Consider the following 18,924-nt stretch of genomic DNA (forward strand, 5'->3'; position numbering starts at 1 on the left):
AACGTCGCTGGGTAACCAACAAAAGACGATGTCGCATTGGCCAGTAGCAAGATCATTATACAATTCAATAATTTCTAATAAAAGTGGATGTTTACAAGAGAGATGTTTGATAGCCTGAAGGCACGAAAGAGAATCTGAAAAGGTTATATATTGTTTATATTTACGGTGTTTATTAATATATTTAAGAGCTGTTAATATGGCGTTAGCTTCTGCTGTGAAAATAGAGCTGTTATCTGGTAGTCGAGAAGAGATTGTTCTGGATCCAATGACAGTGGCACAAGCCACCGCGCCACCATCCTTGGACCCATCAGTAAATAAGGATTTATATGTATTATATTTACTTTTTAATTGATTATATTCTTGTTTATATTGTAATTCGTTAGTTTCTGATTTCTTAAACTTTGTCAGCGTTAGGTCAACTTGTGGCCTCACCAATTGCCAAGGAGGAGAAAAAAGAAGACGGGAAGGAGATATATTCTCCAACTCAATGCCAGCAGCAGAAATGAATTGTTGGATTCTTATCCCAAGAGGTGGAACAAGCAGAAGGTTTTTATTATACAAATCCTCATAAAGAGAATTAAAAACGCAAGTGTGAGCAGGATTGTAGTCATTAGAATATAACTTTGTGGTTGTGTTTTCAAGCTTAGCTGAGTTTTTCACAATTTCCTATCGTTGATAATATTTTATCATTGTTTTCATACCAATGCTGAATTTGTACGGAACATATCATTTCGTGCGTGTATGTTTTGCATAGTGTGGTAGGTGTAGGAGTTCTCACACAAATAACGAAATTCACAATGTCATGTACTGGTATGTTGTCATCCGTTCCTACGTTGAAGTATGCAATGTGAAGTATAGATCATTGAGCATGTACATCTATGTTAGATCGAGTCATTTGTGAAATTGTAAGAGCAAATAGTGAAGGTAATTGTGCCGACTGAGTATGTGAAAGGTCCTTTGTATGTTTGATACATTACCTGCATGAAACAGTTTGTTCCCTCATCCGTGGACAAGTTAAGACACTATCTTACAAGACAAGAAGTTCATCACTGTTTTGGGCATATTGATAATTATCATAAACCTTGCTAAGTCTTCACATCATATTTTATTTAGACTCTGCAAGGAATGGGCGTCCAATTCAAGATATAATGCATACATGGTTGGTTGGTTGGTTTTGTTGTTATCTGCTTGCGGGGATTACCTCACTTTGACTTTCACACTCATACTCAAATGTGAGTAAAAAGTTTTATGTTCAAATTTACTTACTTATATGATATACAGCTGTATTTGACTCTTGGTGAGTAAGTAAGTTCATATTTAACGTCACATCGGCAATATTGCAGCAAATATTCATGTGTATATCTTGTGTGGCCAATGCGACACCGCCGTATGATGACCTCTTCAAATCTGGACTGACAACCCGAGTAGGTGTAACCAATGTAGAGTTTTATTTCATGTAATTTATTGATACCTACCTGGTCTCCCACTTCTTTTGCATCAGATCACGGATGTAGGTTCTAATGCTAGCTTTGTAATCAGAGTATGGAATACGAAGTGGTGTCACAGATTTGTTGAGTGCTGCCTTGACAGCAAGATCAGCCATTGTGTTACCAGAAATGCCAACGTGGCTGGGTAACCAACAAAAGACGATGTCGCATGGGCCAGATGCAAGATCATATACAATTCAGTAATTTCTATTAAAAGTGGATGTTGACAAGAGAGTTTTTTGATAGCCTGAAGGCACGGAAGAGAATCGAAAAAGATTATGCATTGGTTATATTTACGGTGTTTATTAATATATTTAAGAGCTCTTAATATGGCATTAGCTTCTGCTGTGAAAATAGAGCTGTTATTGGGCAATCGAGAAGATAATGTTTTGGATCCAATGACAGTGGCACATGCCACCGCGCCACCATCCTTGGACCCATCTGTAAATAAGGATGTGTATGTTATATTTATTTCCAAGGGAAATAAGCCATGGTGTGTTCATTGTGGACATAGAACATTAGGTAATATGGAAAATTTGAATTGATATAATGTAAAAAATAAATTAGTTACTTCTGATATCTGTATTGTTTTGGCTATAAAACTACTTGACAAACATTTCTTATGATAAAAAGGTGGAAGACAAAAAGGTTAATTTTTCGTGTACACTTCCCCTTTAAATCAGTTAAAAAAGATGAGAAACTGCATATACTGCAATTATGAAATATGTTCCCCAGTGTGCTTGCACACCATGGGTTTTGTCAGAATTTGTTTGAATAACTAGTCGTACATGTACATACCAATATGCTAGTTGGATTCAGGAAGGGCGTGTTTAATGCCTATGTGCAACGGATGAAAAGAAGGTACAATAGAGGCATTTTTGCCATCTCAAATTCTAAATACATGAATATTATCAGTGATATTCAGATGGCTCATAGCTCGTTTCCCTCTCTCATACCTTCATGGTCAAAAACAATGATAGTACAGTAAAACGAGAACTTATTGAAAATTTAAAGATTGTAAATGTTATATTTTTTTCACTCATACTCACGTATTAAACTCACAAATACCTATTGAAAGGTGAGGATCCTCCGATTGTATCCCTTGTGATGAGAGAACCACGGTCAAGCATGTCCTGCTTGACTGTGTTGAATTCTCCATCATAAGGGATAAATATTTCAATGTAAAAACAATGAAGGATCTTTTTACTAATGTTAATTATCATTTAATTATTGTTTTTTTAAAAGAAATTGATTTGTTTGATGAAATCTGATTAATGTGGTTTATAAATAGATATATTTTAAAGATTGGTAATTTAGATTAGTAACTTAGATTGTTAGTGGCTGTACCCTCAAAGGAGGTTAAAGTACTGTAAAATTATTGTCCTCCTGAGAGTGTACGTAAGTCCAAATACTTTGAAAGTAAAATGCAAATTTACCGTATTTTAAAGGTAGAATCTTTGTTCTTTTAATTGCCGGCTAAATTGTCCTACAATCGCCAGCGGCTGAAGGGATGGTGTAAATCCAGCTAGGGTCCATGCAGGTAGCAAAAGTAATATACTGACTGAGTTTAGTTTTACGCCGCTTTTAGCAATATTCCAGCAATATCACGGCGGGGGACACCAGAAATGGGCTTAACACATTGTGCCCATGTGGGGAATCGAACCCGGGCCTTCGGCGTGACGAGCCAACGCTTTAACCACTAGGCTACCCCACCGCCCCCAAAAGTAATATAAGTCCCCATGGTTCCTAGTATGGTGATCTACCTTCAGTTGGTGGCGATCTATTGCCTATTTTTATATTGTGCTGTCCCCTAAAGTTAAAATGTTTTAGATTTAATTACTAGTTTTACATGTATATCTGTGATATTCTAGTTGTTTTACTGTCCTTCGTCGGCAGGTTTTTATAATATCTGTATATATATTCTATTTAAATCTCAAATATTCTCGTCCCAGATTCAAAGACAGGTGAACAGTTAGTATTTTGTCAAGTCACCATGGGCAGCAATGCAGGCATACTACTGATCAAAGAAGTTAGAAAGTCGTGGTCCATGCTGTTCCAATATCGGACCACCTCTTCTTTCATTTCAGCAATAATTGTCAGATTGTTCTCATTGACACTTTCCTTCATAAGTCCCCAAACATTTTCTATTGGATTTAGGTCAGGGCTATAGCTTGGCCAATCTGATAATGTCATATGTTGGGTCCGAAACCAGTCCTGTGAATGCTTTGAACGATGTTTTGGGTCGTTGGCCTGCTGGAAAATCCAAACATTTCCATAGAACACGTGAGCAGATGGAAGTAAATGTCCCTCGAGAATATCTGTGTACCGCTCACTGTTCATATTCCCTTCAAATACACAGAGGGGCGTTGCCCCTAACACAGATATGCCACCCCACACGTTAAATTTCGGACTGTACTTTGGGCGCTGATGCAAAGGTTTCTCAGTTTGTTTGGTCCTGAATTTCAGTGGATTAGGAAACAGCCACACAGAACTTTCATCTGTGAAAATTACATTGTTCCTTTTGTTCAGGTTTCATGATCGGTGATGGAATTCCTCGACTTTTCTGCCAACCCATTGCATGCAGCTCAGTTCTAATTGTCTCCTTACAGACAGCCACAGTTCCTCTATCAATCATATCCAGCCTTCAGTTTTCTAAACTCCTTCGTTTGTTTTTAGAAACAAGAATACCAAGCCGCCTCCTGTCACCGACAGTCAATATTCTGGGCCTACCTTCGCCTCCCTGGTGCTCAATGCCATATCCATTTGCAATATTTTTCAAAACACGATAAACAGTGGACAAAGCGATGCCTGCTCTACTTGAAATCACTTTAGCTGATCTGATGTCCTTGTTATAATACTCTAAAATCAACTTCCTGTTCTTTAAATCATTCATACCGAGGATCACTGAAAATGGGGATAACTCTTCACAAGCTAATGAAAAAGGATTAAAGGAGTTGTCTCTCTTGAAGGAAAACAAGCATTTGCTAGCTGGTCAAGGTTGTCTATACTAGAAATCTAATTAAACATATTCCTAACATTCTCAATAATTTCTGGTCATACTATATCTAGTGCCAAACCCTTCATTGATGTTTTAGAGGAGAGGAGACTTTTTTTAATATCACAATTAAGGTTGTGACGTTTTGTTACATCTCATTGAGCATGTTTTAACTATTGTATGTATCTTTATTCTTAAAATAGTCTCTCGTAATCCCATAAGGGACAGCTCATCAATATCTATATATGTTTTACATGTATGAGGTGAGACTTTAATAAAACATCTGACTGTCTGTATAACTCGGGAGTACATAATGTCAATATGTCAACAGCCCGAGCACCAACACTACTCTACTTTACATGCATCATTTGACACGACATGCCTTGATGTCATCAATGATTTTCTGTGTTAAACTCAGACAATCTTTAAGGCTATTCTCTCCTTGATACCAACCGGAATTTGTTATGAGGATAGTTAAGACTTTGTATTCTGTTGCACTTCTATATTCCATATACGAACTGGCAATTATAGTGACGGTGTCCCCTACACATAGATTACGTAATAATATTAATTCTTCATCAGCCGTGCTCATGGATTCAAAGTAAAAACATCAGTAATGTCTTACGATTTATCCGTGACAGGCATACTAAACACGCACATGCCCGAGCAATAGCACATATGCACATGTATAATATGTAATTACAAATAAAATCACATGATAATAATAATAATCATAAACATAAAACGGACCCACATGCATCATTTGAAATGACAAATCATTTTATTACAAAAAACAAAGGCAATACAAAATATCACAATTTACCAGATGATATACAAATTGATTTTCTGGGTTTTTTTCTGCCTCTGAGCCATTGTTGGATATCCTTTCACAATTATCACATGTTTTGGAGAATCTATATTGAAAAACGAACAGTCGGTTAAAGATCTTTCACTTTTAAAGCGTGACATCTGTTTCTTGGATATTCGAAGTTCAACTATCAACATAAGACATATTTGGTAAATTCTGTTTTACAGAATTTTAATAAAAAAACCATCAAACCCAAGAAATTCCACCGCTGCGTACATTTCACCACAAAGACATCTTGTCAGAGGTACATTTAAATTTCCACGTAAATGGGGACATATTTTATAACCTTGCCAATATGCAAATAAGTCAAGGAAATCGATTTTTTTAAATTGGCTCTAATGTAGACGTACTTAAAGATCACATATACTCTAGGGGGTACAAATGCATATATCATTTATTAGCATCGTTATAAATGAAACTCCGTCATTAAAGCTACTCATTTCGACATTAAATTAACTTAAATCGACCTGTTTGACAACAGTGAACAATTCTCTCCCGCGAACGAAATTTCAACCAATCAAAGGGACGCGTCTTCGTGTCGTAACGTGAGGTATACCTATGAGGGGCGATGTAGAACTCATGTACATTTCCGAGGGTAGATTATCTTGTTTACAGTTTTGTCTAAACCTGAAATCGTGACAATTGATGTGTAAATTGAAATCTTTATGTTTTCACAGTCTACTGTCATTTGATCTTGTCACCTGATTTGCCTAGCTTCCGAGATACAACTTGTTTTCATAAACTATTCTGTCAAAATCGCAGTTGGACAATAGGAAGGGTGGATCCAGTTTGATCCTATTTTCAGTGTTTTTTGACTCAATATTTTATCATGTTATGTAAATATACAATGTTTATTTCCTACTATGATATTGAAAACACACATTTGATGTATTTGAATCCGTAAGCTAAACAACACCACTTTGCCATTGTTAGAAAAGTCTAAAAATATACTTGAGTAAATGGGTATTAACAATTTTTAACTCAGTACACAGCAAATGCTTATGCAATAATGAAGTTCAGTTCATATCCTTAAAACAGTGTCGGCCCATGATTTTTTCCAGGCAATCAAACGTGCATGCATACAGCGATTACTACTCTCTTGTTGTAACCCTTCTTTGGTGGTACACATACACATGTTATTTGTCATCATTCACTTGATGGTCAGTTAATGAATTTATAACAGGTGTAATTAGTGGCAACACCACTCAGATAACCCGACAAAGGTTCCCATTTGGCATTTCTCGTATCTGGAGTAAATACTCATAACGATGAATTAAGGACTGATGTGGCAAGTGGATTACATCTTATTTAATATGCGCATTGAAATGCAGCAAGAGGAATTATCAGCTGCGTTACAAAAACAAACATCGATTCAAAGGATTAACCAATAAAATGCTGACTCATTAATTGCTTTTATCTTGCACAGCGGATTTGTTAAAAGGTAGTCTTTATGTATGTGGATTTACTAATGTATACTGAATACACCCTGTCGTAAAGTGTCTGTGTAAAAACAACGTCCTTCTTCCAAAGCATGAACTGCCAATAGATTGATTGATTGCTCATTATTAGCTAACTAAATTACCTTTTTAAAGAATGGCGGATATCATGCAATTAGTTGCCAGGTGTGCTATCTTGGGTGACCAATGGGACTACACACCAATGTGAAAAACCTAAAACGATATATCACTTTTTCGTATATTAGACTGTTAAAAGACACATGACATGAGGATTATTTGTCAACTGCAGATGAATGGCATATCGTTCTTTTATGTGGATATTGATGGATACTGTCACTTCGACCCCCACCACGCTTCCGTGGAAGCAATCGTTATGTTACAAGTTGTATTACGCAAAATCATTTTGGTCATGATTCAAATACATATTTAACTACGAGTGGAAAGTAGTTTGATTTTCTAACTTGATGAAAACAAACCATTATCTCATTGATTCTCAAACAGACTTTTGACGTCACGATTTTAAAACAATGGCTGCGCCCTGTCGCGAACATCCGCCAGTCTGAGAATAAATGCTATTTAGGTTTATTTTCACCGAGTTACAAAATCAAAACTACTTTCTACTGGTAGTAAAATATGTATCTGATTGATGACCAATAGGAGTGCGCATTACATACCTTATAACATAACAATTTCTCTCTTGGAAGCGAGGTGGGTGTCAATATAATACTACTTACAATATTATTGGGACTTTGACCACAACCTCGCTTCCGAGGAAGAAATCGTTATGTTACAAGTTGTGTCATGCAAAATTCTTTTGGTCATCAATCATATACATATTCTACTACAATTAGTACGTAGTTTTGATTTTTGTAACTTCCGTGAAGTGATCTGAACACAAGTAAGATATCGTTCCAGGCCTCCACAACGCTCGCTTCGCACTCACAAACATAACCCATTTAGCGCGAACTGCGGGGTCCGGTGGAAATCTGTGTATGGTGACACCATCATCCGACCCCTGGGAGCAATTTACGGCAACACAACGACTCGGCATGTCTTCCTTGACGTCGAGAAATCAGCAAAATGACGAGCTTGTTATTTTTTACTTTATATACAACTAACTGAAAATCCATCCTCTCAGTACGTCACTTCTGGTTCGCAGCATTGCTCTGGCGACAGAGTTACGTAACCTGTCTGTGGTTTCGTTTTTAATCGCTCGGTATTAATTAACCATAAGTTTTCAAAGAATGAATTTGGTGTTCCGCTTAAGACTAACCACACGTCTTTCATGTGTAATGGTTAAACGTGTACATAGAAACAAAGTTTATTCGTTCTTTAATATACTGAACCGAAAAAAGAAACGCGACTTTTGAAAACCAAATGCAATAATTTTGTTCTTACAAGGTGGTGTTTTTATTGTCATTGTACCGTGTTGTTAACATGTTTTTCAATCCAAATTGACAGTGTGTTTTCTGCTGAAAAAGCATATCGACCAAACGTACCTAAAAAGATAGACGTGGGAAAAGGTTCCGTATGACATTCGTAAAAAGGAAAATGCATGTTCAGATCGTGACAACCCTACGAATGAAAGCGAGTCCCAAACTCGCCTGAAATCATTCTTGTGTTGGCACAATCGCCATACCACGACTTACGAGAGAAGAGAGGAGCCAAGCGTCGGGACGATTGCAAACTTGCCAAACTGCACGGAGGGTAGCCAATCATTTTAATGTTCATGTTAGGACATCTACCGACTGCAGGAACGGTGTCAGGCCACTAACAGCATCCCCGACCTGCAGTAACATCACAACGTCAAGACTGACAGATTGTGCGCAATCATCTGCAGGATCGCTTCACCAGAGCCACGGAGACAGCTCGCCAGACCACTGTGACTCATAAGAGACCCATTAGTGCCGATACAGTGCGTCGACGTTTGCGCGAAAGAAACCTCTACTGTCACAGACCATATCGTGGTCCTGTCCTGACCGCTCGTTACCGCCCAAACCGATTGCAATGGGCAACTCAGCATCGAAATTGACGTTGTCGAGAATGAAGAACTGTGCTGTTTTCTGATGAAAGCCTGTACTGTGTTTCGACAGCTGATGGCAGAGTGAGAGTATGGCGAAGGCATGGGGAACGGTTTTGGGTGGTCCAAGCATCATGGCGTGGGGTGCAATCGATCTGAAACAGAGAGTTGGCTCCGTGGTGTTCCGGAATCATGGTCCAGGACGAATAAATGGCGTGACAGCTGCTCGCTATACTGATTAAGTCATAAGACCGCCGCGTTGTACCACATTTTGAACCTCGCAGAAATCACATCTTCCAGCAAGGCAACGCTCGTGTCCATACTGCCAGAGCAACACTTAATGGTACCATTTTCGGTGAATTTGTGTGTGTGAACTCCAAATGTGATTCCCGAACATTTGTTAACCATAATTGTCAAGTTTAAACGCAATCCTCAGTTTTGATTGATAATTAGAGCAAAGTTATAGTCTGTGGTTTAAGAAACCTCTTTCGTTTCGGGTTTCTTTTGCGGTTCAGTATATATATAAAATATATCACCACCCTAATCCGCCAAAAATAAAATTGACATGGATGAAGACACTGATTTGTGCATGGGTATTCACGTATGTGTCTTTTTCTTTTTACATCAGTAATACAAACATGTACGTCATGTGAATCTTATATAGGGCCTGCTGGATTATCTATCCCTTGATGCTCAGATGCACCGCTAGGGGATGACGTGACAACCGGCTGTATGTCTGATATTCGAACTGCCTGATAGTACGGTGGAGGATCATCCTTCACGACATCATTGTAAGAAGGAGGTGGTGGGGACATGAATGGCAAAACAGTAGGAGCAGTAGGTGCAGTAGGTGCAGTAGGCGTAGTTTGCAGGTTGCTGGGGACGTTGATGAAAGAGACGGTGCCTTCATATGATCTGTTCCTCTGCTGTTGGTCGTTGGGAATGGATTTCTTCCTGGAACAAAGTCCACAGCAGCAGCAGGTTGCAATAGCTACAACTGTGATACCGCCAAATACACCTCCAAGTATGGCTGCGATGTTCGTGGACGCGATAGCTGAATCGAAATGAAAATGAAAATGAAACGACAAAACACAACAAAACAAAACAAACAAGAACAAAACAAAAGCAACGACAAAAACAAACAAACAATAACGACTATTTTGTAAGCATTGTTGTGAGATGGAATTCTAAACTTTTGAGAACATGTATATTTATATTGCAACATAATCGTGTCGTTCTAACTATAATGGGTTCCATTACAACCGGCCAGGACTATTTTATCTTCCGACTATGTCAAGATGATGTCAAACCCTGATTTGTCTGATATTGCGGTGGTTGTGGAGACTTCAGTTGATGTATAACGTCAAGGGAGGCGGTTCTTGTGTACAAAATGGGAACCGTGATGTTTTAAACAAGAGTAAATATACCCACTTATACCACAGTATGACACAAAACCATTTAGTCATCACCTGCTATTAGATCAGCTTCACCATGACCTGACATACATGTTGGTCAAAGGACAATTACGATGAAACGACAATTACATCCGCTAAACCCGTGACTTAATATTTTGACACTGGGTCAGTGTATGTCTGATTGCTTTAAGGCTGCCTTGAGTAAGTATGTTTTGCACGCCACTTTTAGCAAGATTCCAACAATATCAAGGTGGGAAAAACCAAAACTGAGTTTCATTCTTGAAGGGGAATCAAATCCTGGCCCCTGGTGTGACGAGCGAATGCTTTAACCTCTGGGTTACCCTAGTGCATTTTGAAAGGAACGAATAAAACTAAACATACATCCAGATGTTGGTTCACCGGCTGTAAATGACAACTTAAATCCTTCGAGGGAAGTCGAACCATCCGAGTTGAATTTAACCTTCATTGTCTGCCCTGTAGTCTGTGTATTTGGTCCATCTTTTCCACACCATCGACCGATCGAGCGTTCATAACTCGTGACTATTAACAGAACGTAACATTTGAGAAGTGTATGATAAATAAACAAATTACACCAGCTAATGTTACAAACATTTGTTAGGAGATACATTGCTTTGAAAAAGTATTTAATTTGTTCTTATTTGGGGATGACAATTTTACTTTACTATCTAGTGTTCCTCAATTCCATCAACCATATTTATCGTAAAAAAGTATAAATAAAATCTCAATAATCTCAAATGAGTTCGCACAAATCACAATACTTGATTATCCAAATAATGCTTTAAAGCAAGACCTGTGTCTATTGTGTGCTTCGTCAAAGTGGACAGCAGATCCGCTTAACAGCGTGTCAGCTTAAAACTGGAGGAAAACTCGAAGTCACACAGGTCGCTGACGTTTTCTCCTTTGGTGAAAAGGACGCAGCTTAAATTCAATTTAGGCAACTGTCTCTTTTACCGAATTCTAGGATAACCATGACTAATCCTAAGTCATTACCATCATAGAGCTGTACATAATCATAGGAACACGTGCTGCCGTACTCAATGTTGAAATAGACCGCTTCAACATGGATTACATATCCGTCAATGGATGTGCTGATTGTCCACTCACAGTCCGCATTGCTTAAATTGAAACAGACATTGGTATTAGCCATGTGTTCCGCATGTACATATGAAAATAAGAGAAATTAGGCACAGAAGTTGAAACAAATTATTGCATCATTTGACGACCACTTGTATCATAACTCACTATCACAGGCATTGCCATTATATATGTTCCATTTTGGTCATATGAACTCATCGTGCTGAGATCACTTGGAATGAAACAACCCAGTGATACACGTCATACCACAGTATGTATTCCTTCGCCTGGATTGTTAATCGATCTCGTAATTTTCTGATTTAATTTAAGGAAGGACAACAATATATGGATGAACAACTTCTTTATAAATAAAGAAGCTGTTCCTTTATATATTGTCATACAACCTTACTGCTCCGACTAATGACTCTCAAAGAAGTTGCTTTAATGTATCAGGTTGTTTTTTATGAAATGTATCATATGTATCATATATTCCTTGACCAAGTAAATTGTAAGGATTGTTTGTGTATTTCTTTCTTCTGTTCCTTGGGGTATGACTCCTAAAACTTGACTAATGTGCAAACTGTATGAATCCGCTTAGCATGCAGACAAACGAAAGGTTCATAGTATTGTTTTTGAAGTGATAGCAAATGAAAAGCACGAAACTATGAAAAAATCGTTGTGGTTTTATCCCCCAAATTTTTACCTCTGTGTTGCCGGGTTTGTCCTAAAAAGTGTGCCATGTACTTACTCGGGATAGGACAGAGGATAATTCGGCGATTCAATAAATTTTGTCCCATAGCTTATCGTATCATCTTCGCCACACCCTGAAACAAAGAAGTATTTCTTTAGTATCAAACAGTTCCGCAACAGTTCGTGTGGAGTTTCTGTGATGATGAGTGAGTGAGTATGTATTAACGCCCCTTTAAGCAATATTCCAGCTTCACTTATTTACTAATGTGGGGAATCGAACCCGTGTCCTTGGCATGACGAACGATCTTTTAAACCACAAGGTTACCTCACTGCCTCTCTTTGATGATGTTCTAGGAGAGACGGGTCAGTTCACTATTTAAAAGTCTACAAAAAGGGATGGTATACTGACCTTTCATAATAAATACATATATCAGGTTTACTGTTTCCTTTCGAAAATAGTCAATGCTTTTCTCATATATATTGACGTGGTTTGATATATCGATGTGTTAATTCAGAGAATTAGATGTTTGATTTTGTAAAACAACATACCATGTCCAATATCATTCATTGCATTACATTTATCACTTTATCAGATATTTCATCAAGGTAACACCTATCTGGACCATATATATACACAAAAGAGTAGCCAGTCCTTAAGCGACACACATACAAATAATTAATATAACAGAGTACGGATAAATGCAACTCTTGCCCTCCATCTTCTAGATGGAAGAACATAATGGTACAATCAATTGTACTATATTTACACATAATAAACTTCCAAAAAAGGTTTAGCGCAATTCAAGTTTAATTTTTTTCAGAGATGTTTATATATTGATGGTTCTGTGGAATACGTCTGTGGGTTGTCATGTATAAATATTCTTCAAATGATTTGAAAGCAGCTATGTGAAGAAATGTGTTTAAATACGTTAGTTCACGAAAGACGAAACGCATTCACATCAATACAAAATCAAGTACCTGCCGTCCGCGCAATGTATTTCAGAGAGAATCCCTTGTCTGTGATAGAACTGTCAGTGCGGAAAGTGATGGTCATGGTGTTGCGGGAGCTGATGATGTAGCCGGTGACGTCATTACAGTATTTACCCAACCGAGTGGCATAAGACGGGGAACCTTGAAAAATACAAAGAATCATTGCGCTGCCGGTTAAAAGAGATACTCATGATAGAAACACTGAAGCCAACTTCAGGCTAAATATCCTAATTATTGACCAGTGATAATTGTAAACCAATTTAATTCGAAGAAAAGTATGACTAAACTTATACTGAAGTATTTTTGTTAAAAGGAACATTGTACTTACCATCTCTGAAGAGCACGTAGTCCTTAGAACAGGATGTATCGTATTCCATAGAAATAGTCTGAACTTCAACCTTTACTTTATATCCAACAGGTGCAGAGATTGTCCACTCGCAATATACGTTGCTTTTAAGAAAGAAATGAAACGATTAGATGACATATAACACTGTGAGGGCGGCATGACAATCAGCTCACAGAACTACACGCAAAAACCTGCTGAATGACCACAAGATTCTTTTGTTCAAAGATATTTTTTTCTACACCACTCGAAATCAATATTTGGTGTGTTCGTCCTGATAATTATCAATAATACCAACACCCTGAAACTATGGATATGGCAAGACTTAATGCATAAAGCCTTCGCAACGTTCCGAACAGAGGAAGGTGATAAATAACATCAATTCTCGAGCATACGGGTATGCCTATCGTGATGCCTTCATGCAAGAAAACCCTCAAAATGATTCAAAATCTGGATCATCTGAAGTCATCACGGATTAAGTGATTCCTTCTAGCGTTGTGAAGATGCAGGGTCAGGACAGAACATTTTTTGATCGAAGGAGTCACTGTAGTAACTTACATATCTACTTACTTGACGTAATTGTTGTATGGGTACCCAGGAGATGACAGATATCTCCAGGAGTATTTGCTGGCGCTGAGCAATGAACTACCACAATTAGAAACATGCGGACTCTCTGTATAAACAAAATTGGAAGCGATGGCTATTTCAGTCACAAAAGCGGCGGAAGTTGGGAAGTGCTTTCAGAGTTATAAAAAAATAGAGTAGGATATAGCTGTTGTTTATTCAAATCTAAATACAGAATGGCTAGGACCTAAATGCAAAATATATTTTTTGACGGAAAGTCGATATATTCTCTTATGTAGGTTCCCTGCACCTACATAATGGTGTGTGTTCTATGTATTGATATAAGTAGCATTTCAATATTGTTTCGCAACACCATCTGTAAACGTGAGGTTAAAGTGTGTAACATGTGATTTTGCCTGAACAAGGGATGAAGAAAATGTTACGTCTCTTTGGTCAATGCCATCCCCAAGCACCATTATATACCTCAAACCGAACACGATAGCTCCCCCAGCCCCAGCCCCAGCCCTCACAATCTTCTTACACATTCTTCTTACACCCATATGATAAATGATTAAGCACCAAAACACAATTATTGTACCCGTGGTTGTTGTTGTTGAAAGAAATATTCCAGCTTTGTACTTCAGACTAAAACCTGGTTGCGTGGTAGAGCCGTCAGTGTGGAAGATGATAGTCATATAGTTGCTGGAGCTGACGACCTGCTTGTTGCTGTAAACGCCGCAATATTTACCCAACTGAGGAGCCAAATACGACGAACCTTGAAGAAAGATATTTTCTCACTTAGTGTTATCAGTTCTGAGGCATATACATATGCATGCCAGTATTCAAATGAAGCTGATGCTTATAGAACATGTTTGGAATAACTGTGACAGAATACACGTGCCAGTTATAACACATGAAGTCCTAAAGTGTTTTCAAATAATAAAAAACCCACCCATCTACATCGAAAACCGCTTAATTTGATCTGACGGCCATTTGCCTACTCTTGTCGATATACTGACAACATGGATTGGATTCTTTTAGGTTTTTCGTCTCAGAAGTAACAGGTAGCCAAATCGGGACGAAGACCACTATGATTATATTCGTCTGAGGAACCTGTGTACGTGTGTAAAATGTGCTTACCGTCCTTGAAGACAACAAAGTCCCTTGAACACAATGACGAATATTCCACAGACAAATATTGAATTTCAACTTTAATGTCATATCCAACGGGTGCTCTAATTTTCCACTGGCAGTTTACATTGCTGAAAATAGAATTTGTGTAGATAAAGTGGTATCATGCAAACATACATAAGAACGTGATTTCTTCAAATGTTTATTTTTTAAATATAAAACCCATATATGTATGTAAATAAGGCCTTTGGCTTTTCAACGGCCTTTGGTGTAATGACAATTTTACCACAGTCATAGGAGAATCACAACGGCAGTGTTCGTGAAGAAAAGAAAACCATTCAAATACTTCCCAATTCATGAGAAAAGTTATTTACAATTCACTTGCGTAGTGACACCTACTTACCTCGTATTTAGTGCAAGCATCAAAGTCACGTTTACAGTGCTAAATCGTAAACACGTGTGGAGTGCTGCCTACCGGTCATGTGTGTAGTGCTAAGTACCACGTATTATTTGCTAATATTAACTAACTGGTTAACCTTTATTCACTTGTCAAGAAAAGTAGGCACCTACTTGTCATAGTTCGAAGGATAGCCAGGAGAGGTCATATACTTCCATGTGAAAGAAGATGCGGAAAGATCTGACAGTCCACAGAGTGAAGCTGTAACAGCATAAAGCCAACCGAGTGAAATAATAAACATGAAAATCATTGACAGTTCATAAAAATGTAAAACCACGAGGGACTGGATGGTATGAATATCAACACACCTTAGGGGTAATGGAGTATATTCAAGTGAAGCCTGGATGCTCAGTATGATGATTCAAAATCTTTAAGTTCAAAGTTACTCTTATGGGGAACAGGGTAAAGGCAGACAAAGGTTTCTCACATGATGGGTCTCTGTAGTCGTGAGGAAATTATGCCTTTTTCTGATCATCGATATTGTATCTTTTTCTGGACCTCATATTCGTCTGGTCACCATAAATGTGTAAAAAAGTTAAAAGCAGTTGCAGTGATTATTACCAGATGAGTACTGCAAACGAAAGCCTCCTCCTGTGAAAGAACTGTCTGAGTGAAACCTGATGGTCATATGGTTACTGGAGCTTACGATGGGAGCAGACCTACTATCACAAATCTTTGCCAGTTGGTGAGCATCGGTCGTCGTACCTGAAACGTAAATGTATTAATATTGCATCTTTAATTAATTAATGAATGTAGTAATACGTATACGATGTCTTCAGTGTACAATCAGATAACATTCTCTCGAATATGAAATGTCGTAAGTGAATTATTCGTATCTAATATTCGATATAACATTAAATACATACTGAAGATATACAAAGAGAATAAGATATTTCTTTAAGTTAACATCAAATTGTGACTCAGTTATGATCACTGTTAGAAATACAACCCTTTGGCATACACTATATCATCATCGATTACAGCTGATAACAGGAACCTTTCCCGACTACTTGATTTCGATAATTGTAACAGAATATTGATTTCGCTTTTTAGTGGTGAGGGTTGCATATTTTCCTATAGTTTGTTTGTACCAAATATTCGTAATGGAATTCCTGCTTTGATGTGATGTTTGTAACAGCAGATCACTTGATTGGGAAATAAGGCTAGGTGACAAAAAGCCTCGTTTTGATAATAAGCCTCGTGTTGGCAATAAGGCAGAGTTGTGACAAAAAGGCTGGGTGACAAAAATGCTGTGTGGGAGTGAAACTTGGTTGTGACAATAAGGCTGTATTTTGACAACACAGCTAGGCTGTGACAACATAGCTGATTACAATATTTATAACTGGCAAACCAATAAAGTAACTTACCCTTACTACCATAAGCTTCTAATTTCACTGTGCCTTGTCAAATGCCTTGCTTATGTCACAGAAAACTGACCTGACGTCTTTGCCATTGTCTAATACACGTGGTTTAAAATCATACAAGTATGTCAGTTGATATACAGTACCATCATCCTGACTGCAAATTGGTCAAAACGTTATTATCTAGGAAATCTCCGATCTCTTTGAAACCAATATTCTCAAAGACATATTGCAATTAAGTTCTTAAAACATGCCACAAATATACTCTACCAAAAAAGAAACACAGGGTATTTAATCTGCTAATCTTCAAGTGAGATATGTTTTAAGGCTGTGCATTCATTCCATGTTAAAAAAACTGGCATTATAACGGCCACATCAAAACGATCAAACAATAATTTTGAAATAAATATTTGAAATTGTATATATTAGTATCATATGTTTCTTTTAAGGAGCGTATATATATATGTAGTGATCATGAAAATATCCAGATTGCAATCTTGTTTTGCTTGTTACCACCCGGAGGTCAAAGACCTTTAGCTACAACTGTTTTACTCAATTCCAAGAGGAACACAACATGCATCCTTACTTTACCTACCATCTTTAAACAGTAGATAATCATCCACGCACGATGACCTCTTTTCCAAATCTAGAAACAAAACTTTCACCGTGATGTTTCTTCCTATCGGTGCATTTATAGTCCACTGACAGTCCAATCCACTGCAAGTAAAGGGAAAAACGTAATAAAATACGTATTTAAGTTTGGTGACATTATTAAGGCGAGGTGTATCTATATGTGTATACATATTTTGATCCGGCAATCTGTATCCAAGTCTTTACTTACTTTACATAGTTGTTTGGATAGCCAGGGGAGACAATCACCATCGGACTGTAATCTGCGGGAAGCGTGAAGCTGCACGTTGTTGCTGACAATGGAGAACAGTAGCAATTGTAAAATTTTTGGTTGTTGTTTCACCACGGTTGGAGGGGGTGTGGGGTTGTGTGGGATGCGGGGTGGTGTTAGTATGCTTTTCATGGACCCAGACATATTTGTTACAAAAGACAAAAGTATTGTTTAAACTCTCAAGAGGGTGCCTAATGAATACTAAATAAATCAAGGTCGGGCAACAGTTGTTATCTGTATAATCTACAATGCATTAAAACACAAAAACATTTTTGAGCTGACCTGCCGGGGCAGTGTTGACATCAGTTACAATGGGAGGCAAAAATAAACATACGTGTCGTGAATTATTGGCGTATTTTATAGACATTTATCATTTACCATTTTGTCCATACTGCTACCGAAAGTGCATTATGAATAAATTTAACAATTCCGTTCACAGTTTTTTCGAATTCCTTTTTTCTGTCAACAATTGATTCATACAGAAATAATGCATAGACAAATTGTGTCTAAACTGACAGCTAATGTTGTCGTCATAGGCAAACATAGTTGGTATATGATGCTAATGAAGCAACATTTCTGGAGACGAGACAAGCATGCCATACAAACATATATACACATAAAATCTAAAATATTTTACACTATTTACACTTTCATCATCACAAAGATTGTGTTGTTATTGCTTAACTGCATGCACAAAATGACGCAGTATGCACATGACAGTATGCTTCACATGTAGTGAACAATAACATGAGGAGTTTGGAACTACCACCATGATCTATTTCATTCGTATGAGCCTAGTTTTGGTCATTTAAACAACAACCTTACAGCTGTATGTTTACTTTTGAAATTACCATCTTTTCACATTTTCATTGGTAGTTTGCTGAACACAAACTTAGGGTCCTTTTCTTGGAGACAAATTTCCCAATGCTTGATAATTCCCGGACCTTGTACACACAAACATGACACTCTAAAGTTTCATTGTATGCTATTATTGGGGTATTACAGCAAGTCTCCGGGATAGTTAGAGGTGGCGTCACTGCACTGCGACAGTTTGTTAAGCATATGCGATAAATAGTTTTCTTCCATTATTCACTTGGTACTGATACACAAGTTTACTGTATGAGGCGAATTAACGGGTTGCTCTTTACTG

General features: G+C 37.7%; 1 protein-coding gene across 1 annotated transcript in view; it reads right to left on the bottom strand.

Moving 5' to 3' along the window:
• The window catches only part of LOC124276077 (cubilin-like), a 165,742-nt gene that overhangs the window by 33,825 nt on the left and 112,993 nt on the right, over positions 1-18,924 (bottom strand). Inside the window, exon 15 of the mRNA XM_046711733.1 lies at positions 13,006-13,158. Coding sequence (XP_046567689.1) covers positions 13,006-13,158 — 153 coding nt within the window. The remainder of the gene's footprint in view (positions 1-13,005; positions 13,159-18,924) is intronic.

Source organism: Haliotis rubra, unplaced genomic scaffold, assembly GCF_003918875.1.
Source record: "Haliotis rubra isolate DU_JTF1 unplaced genomic scaffold, ASM391887v1 Scf205, whole genome shotgun sequence".
NCBI lineage: Eukaryota > Metazoa > Mollusca > Gastropoda > Lepetellida > Haliotidae > Haliotis > Haliotis rubra.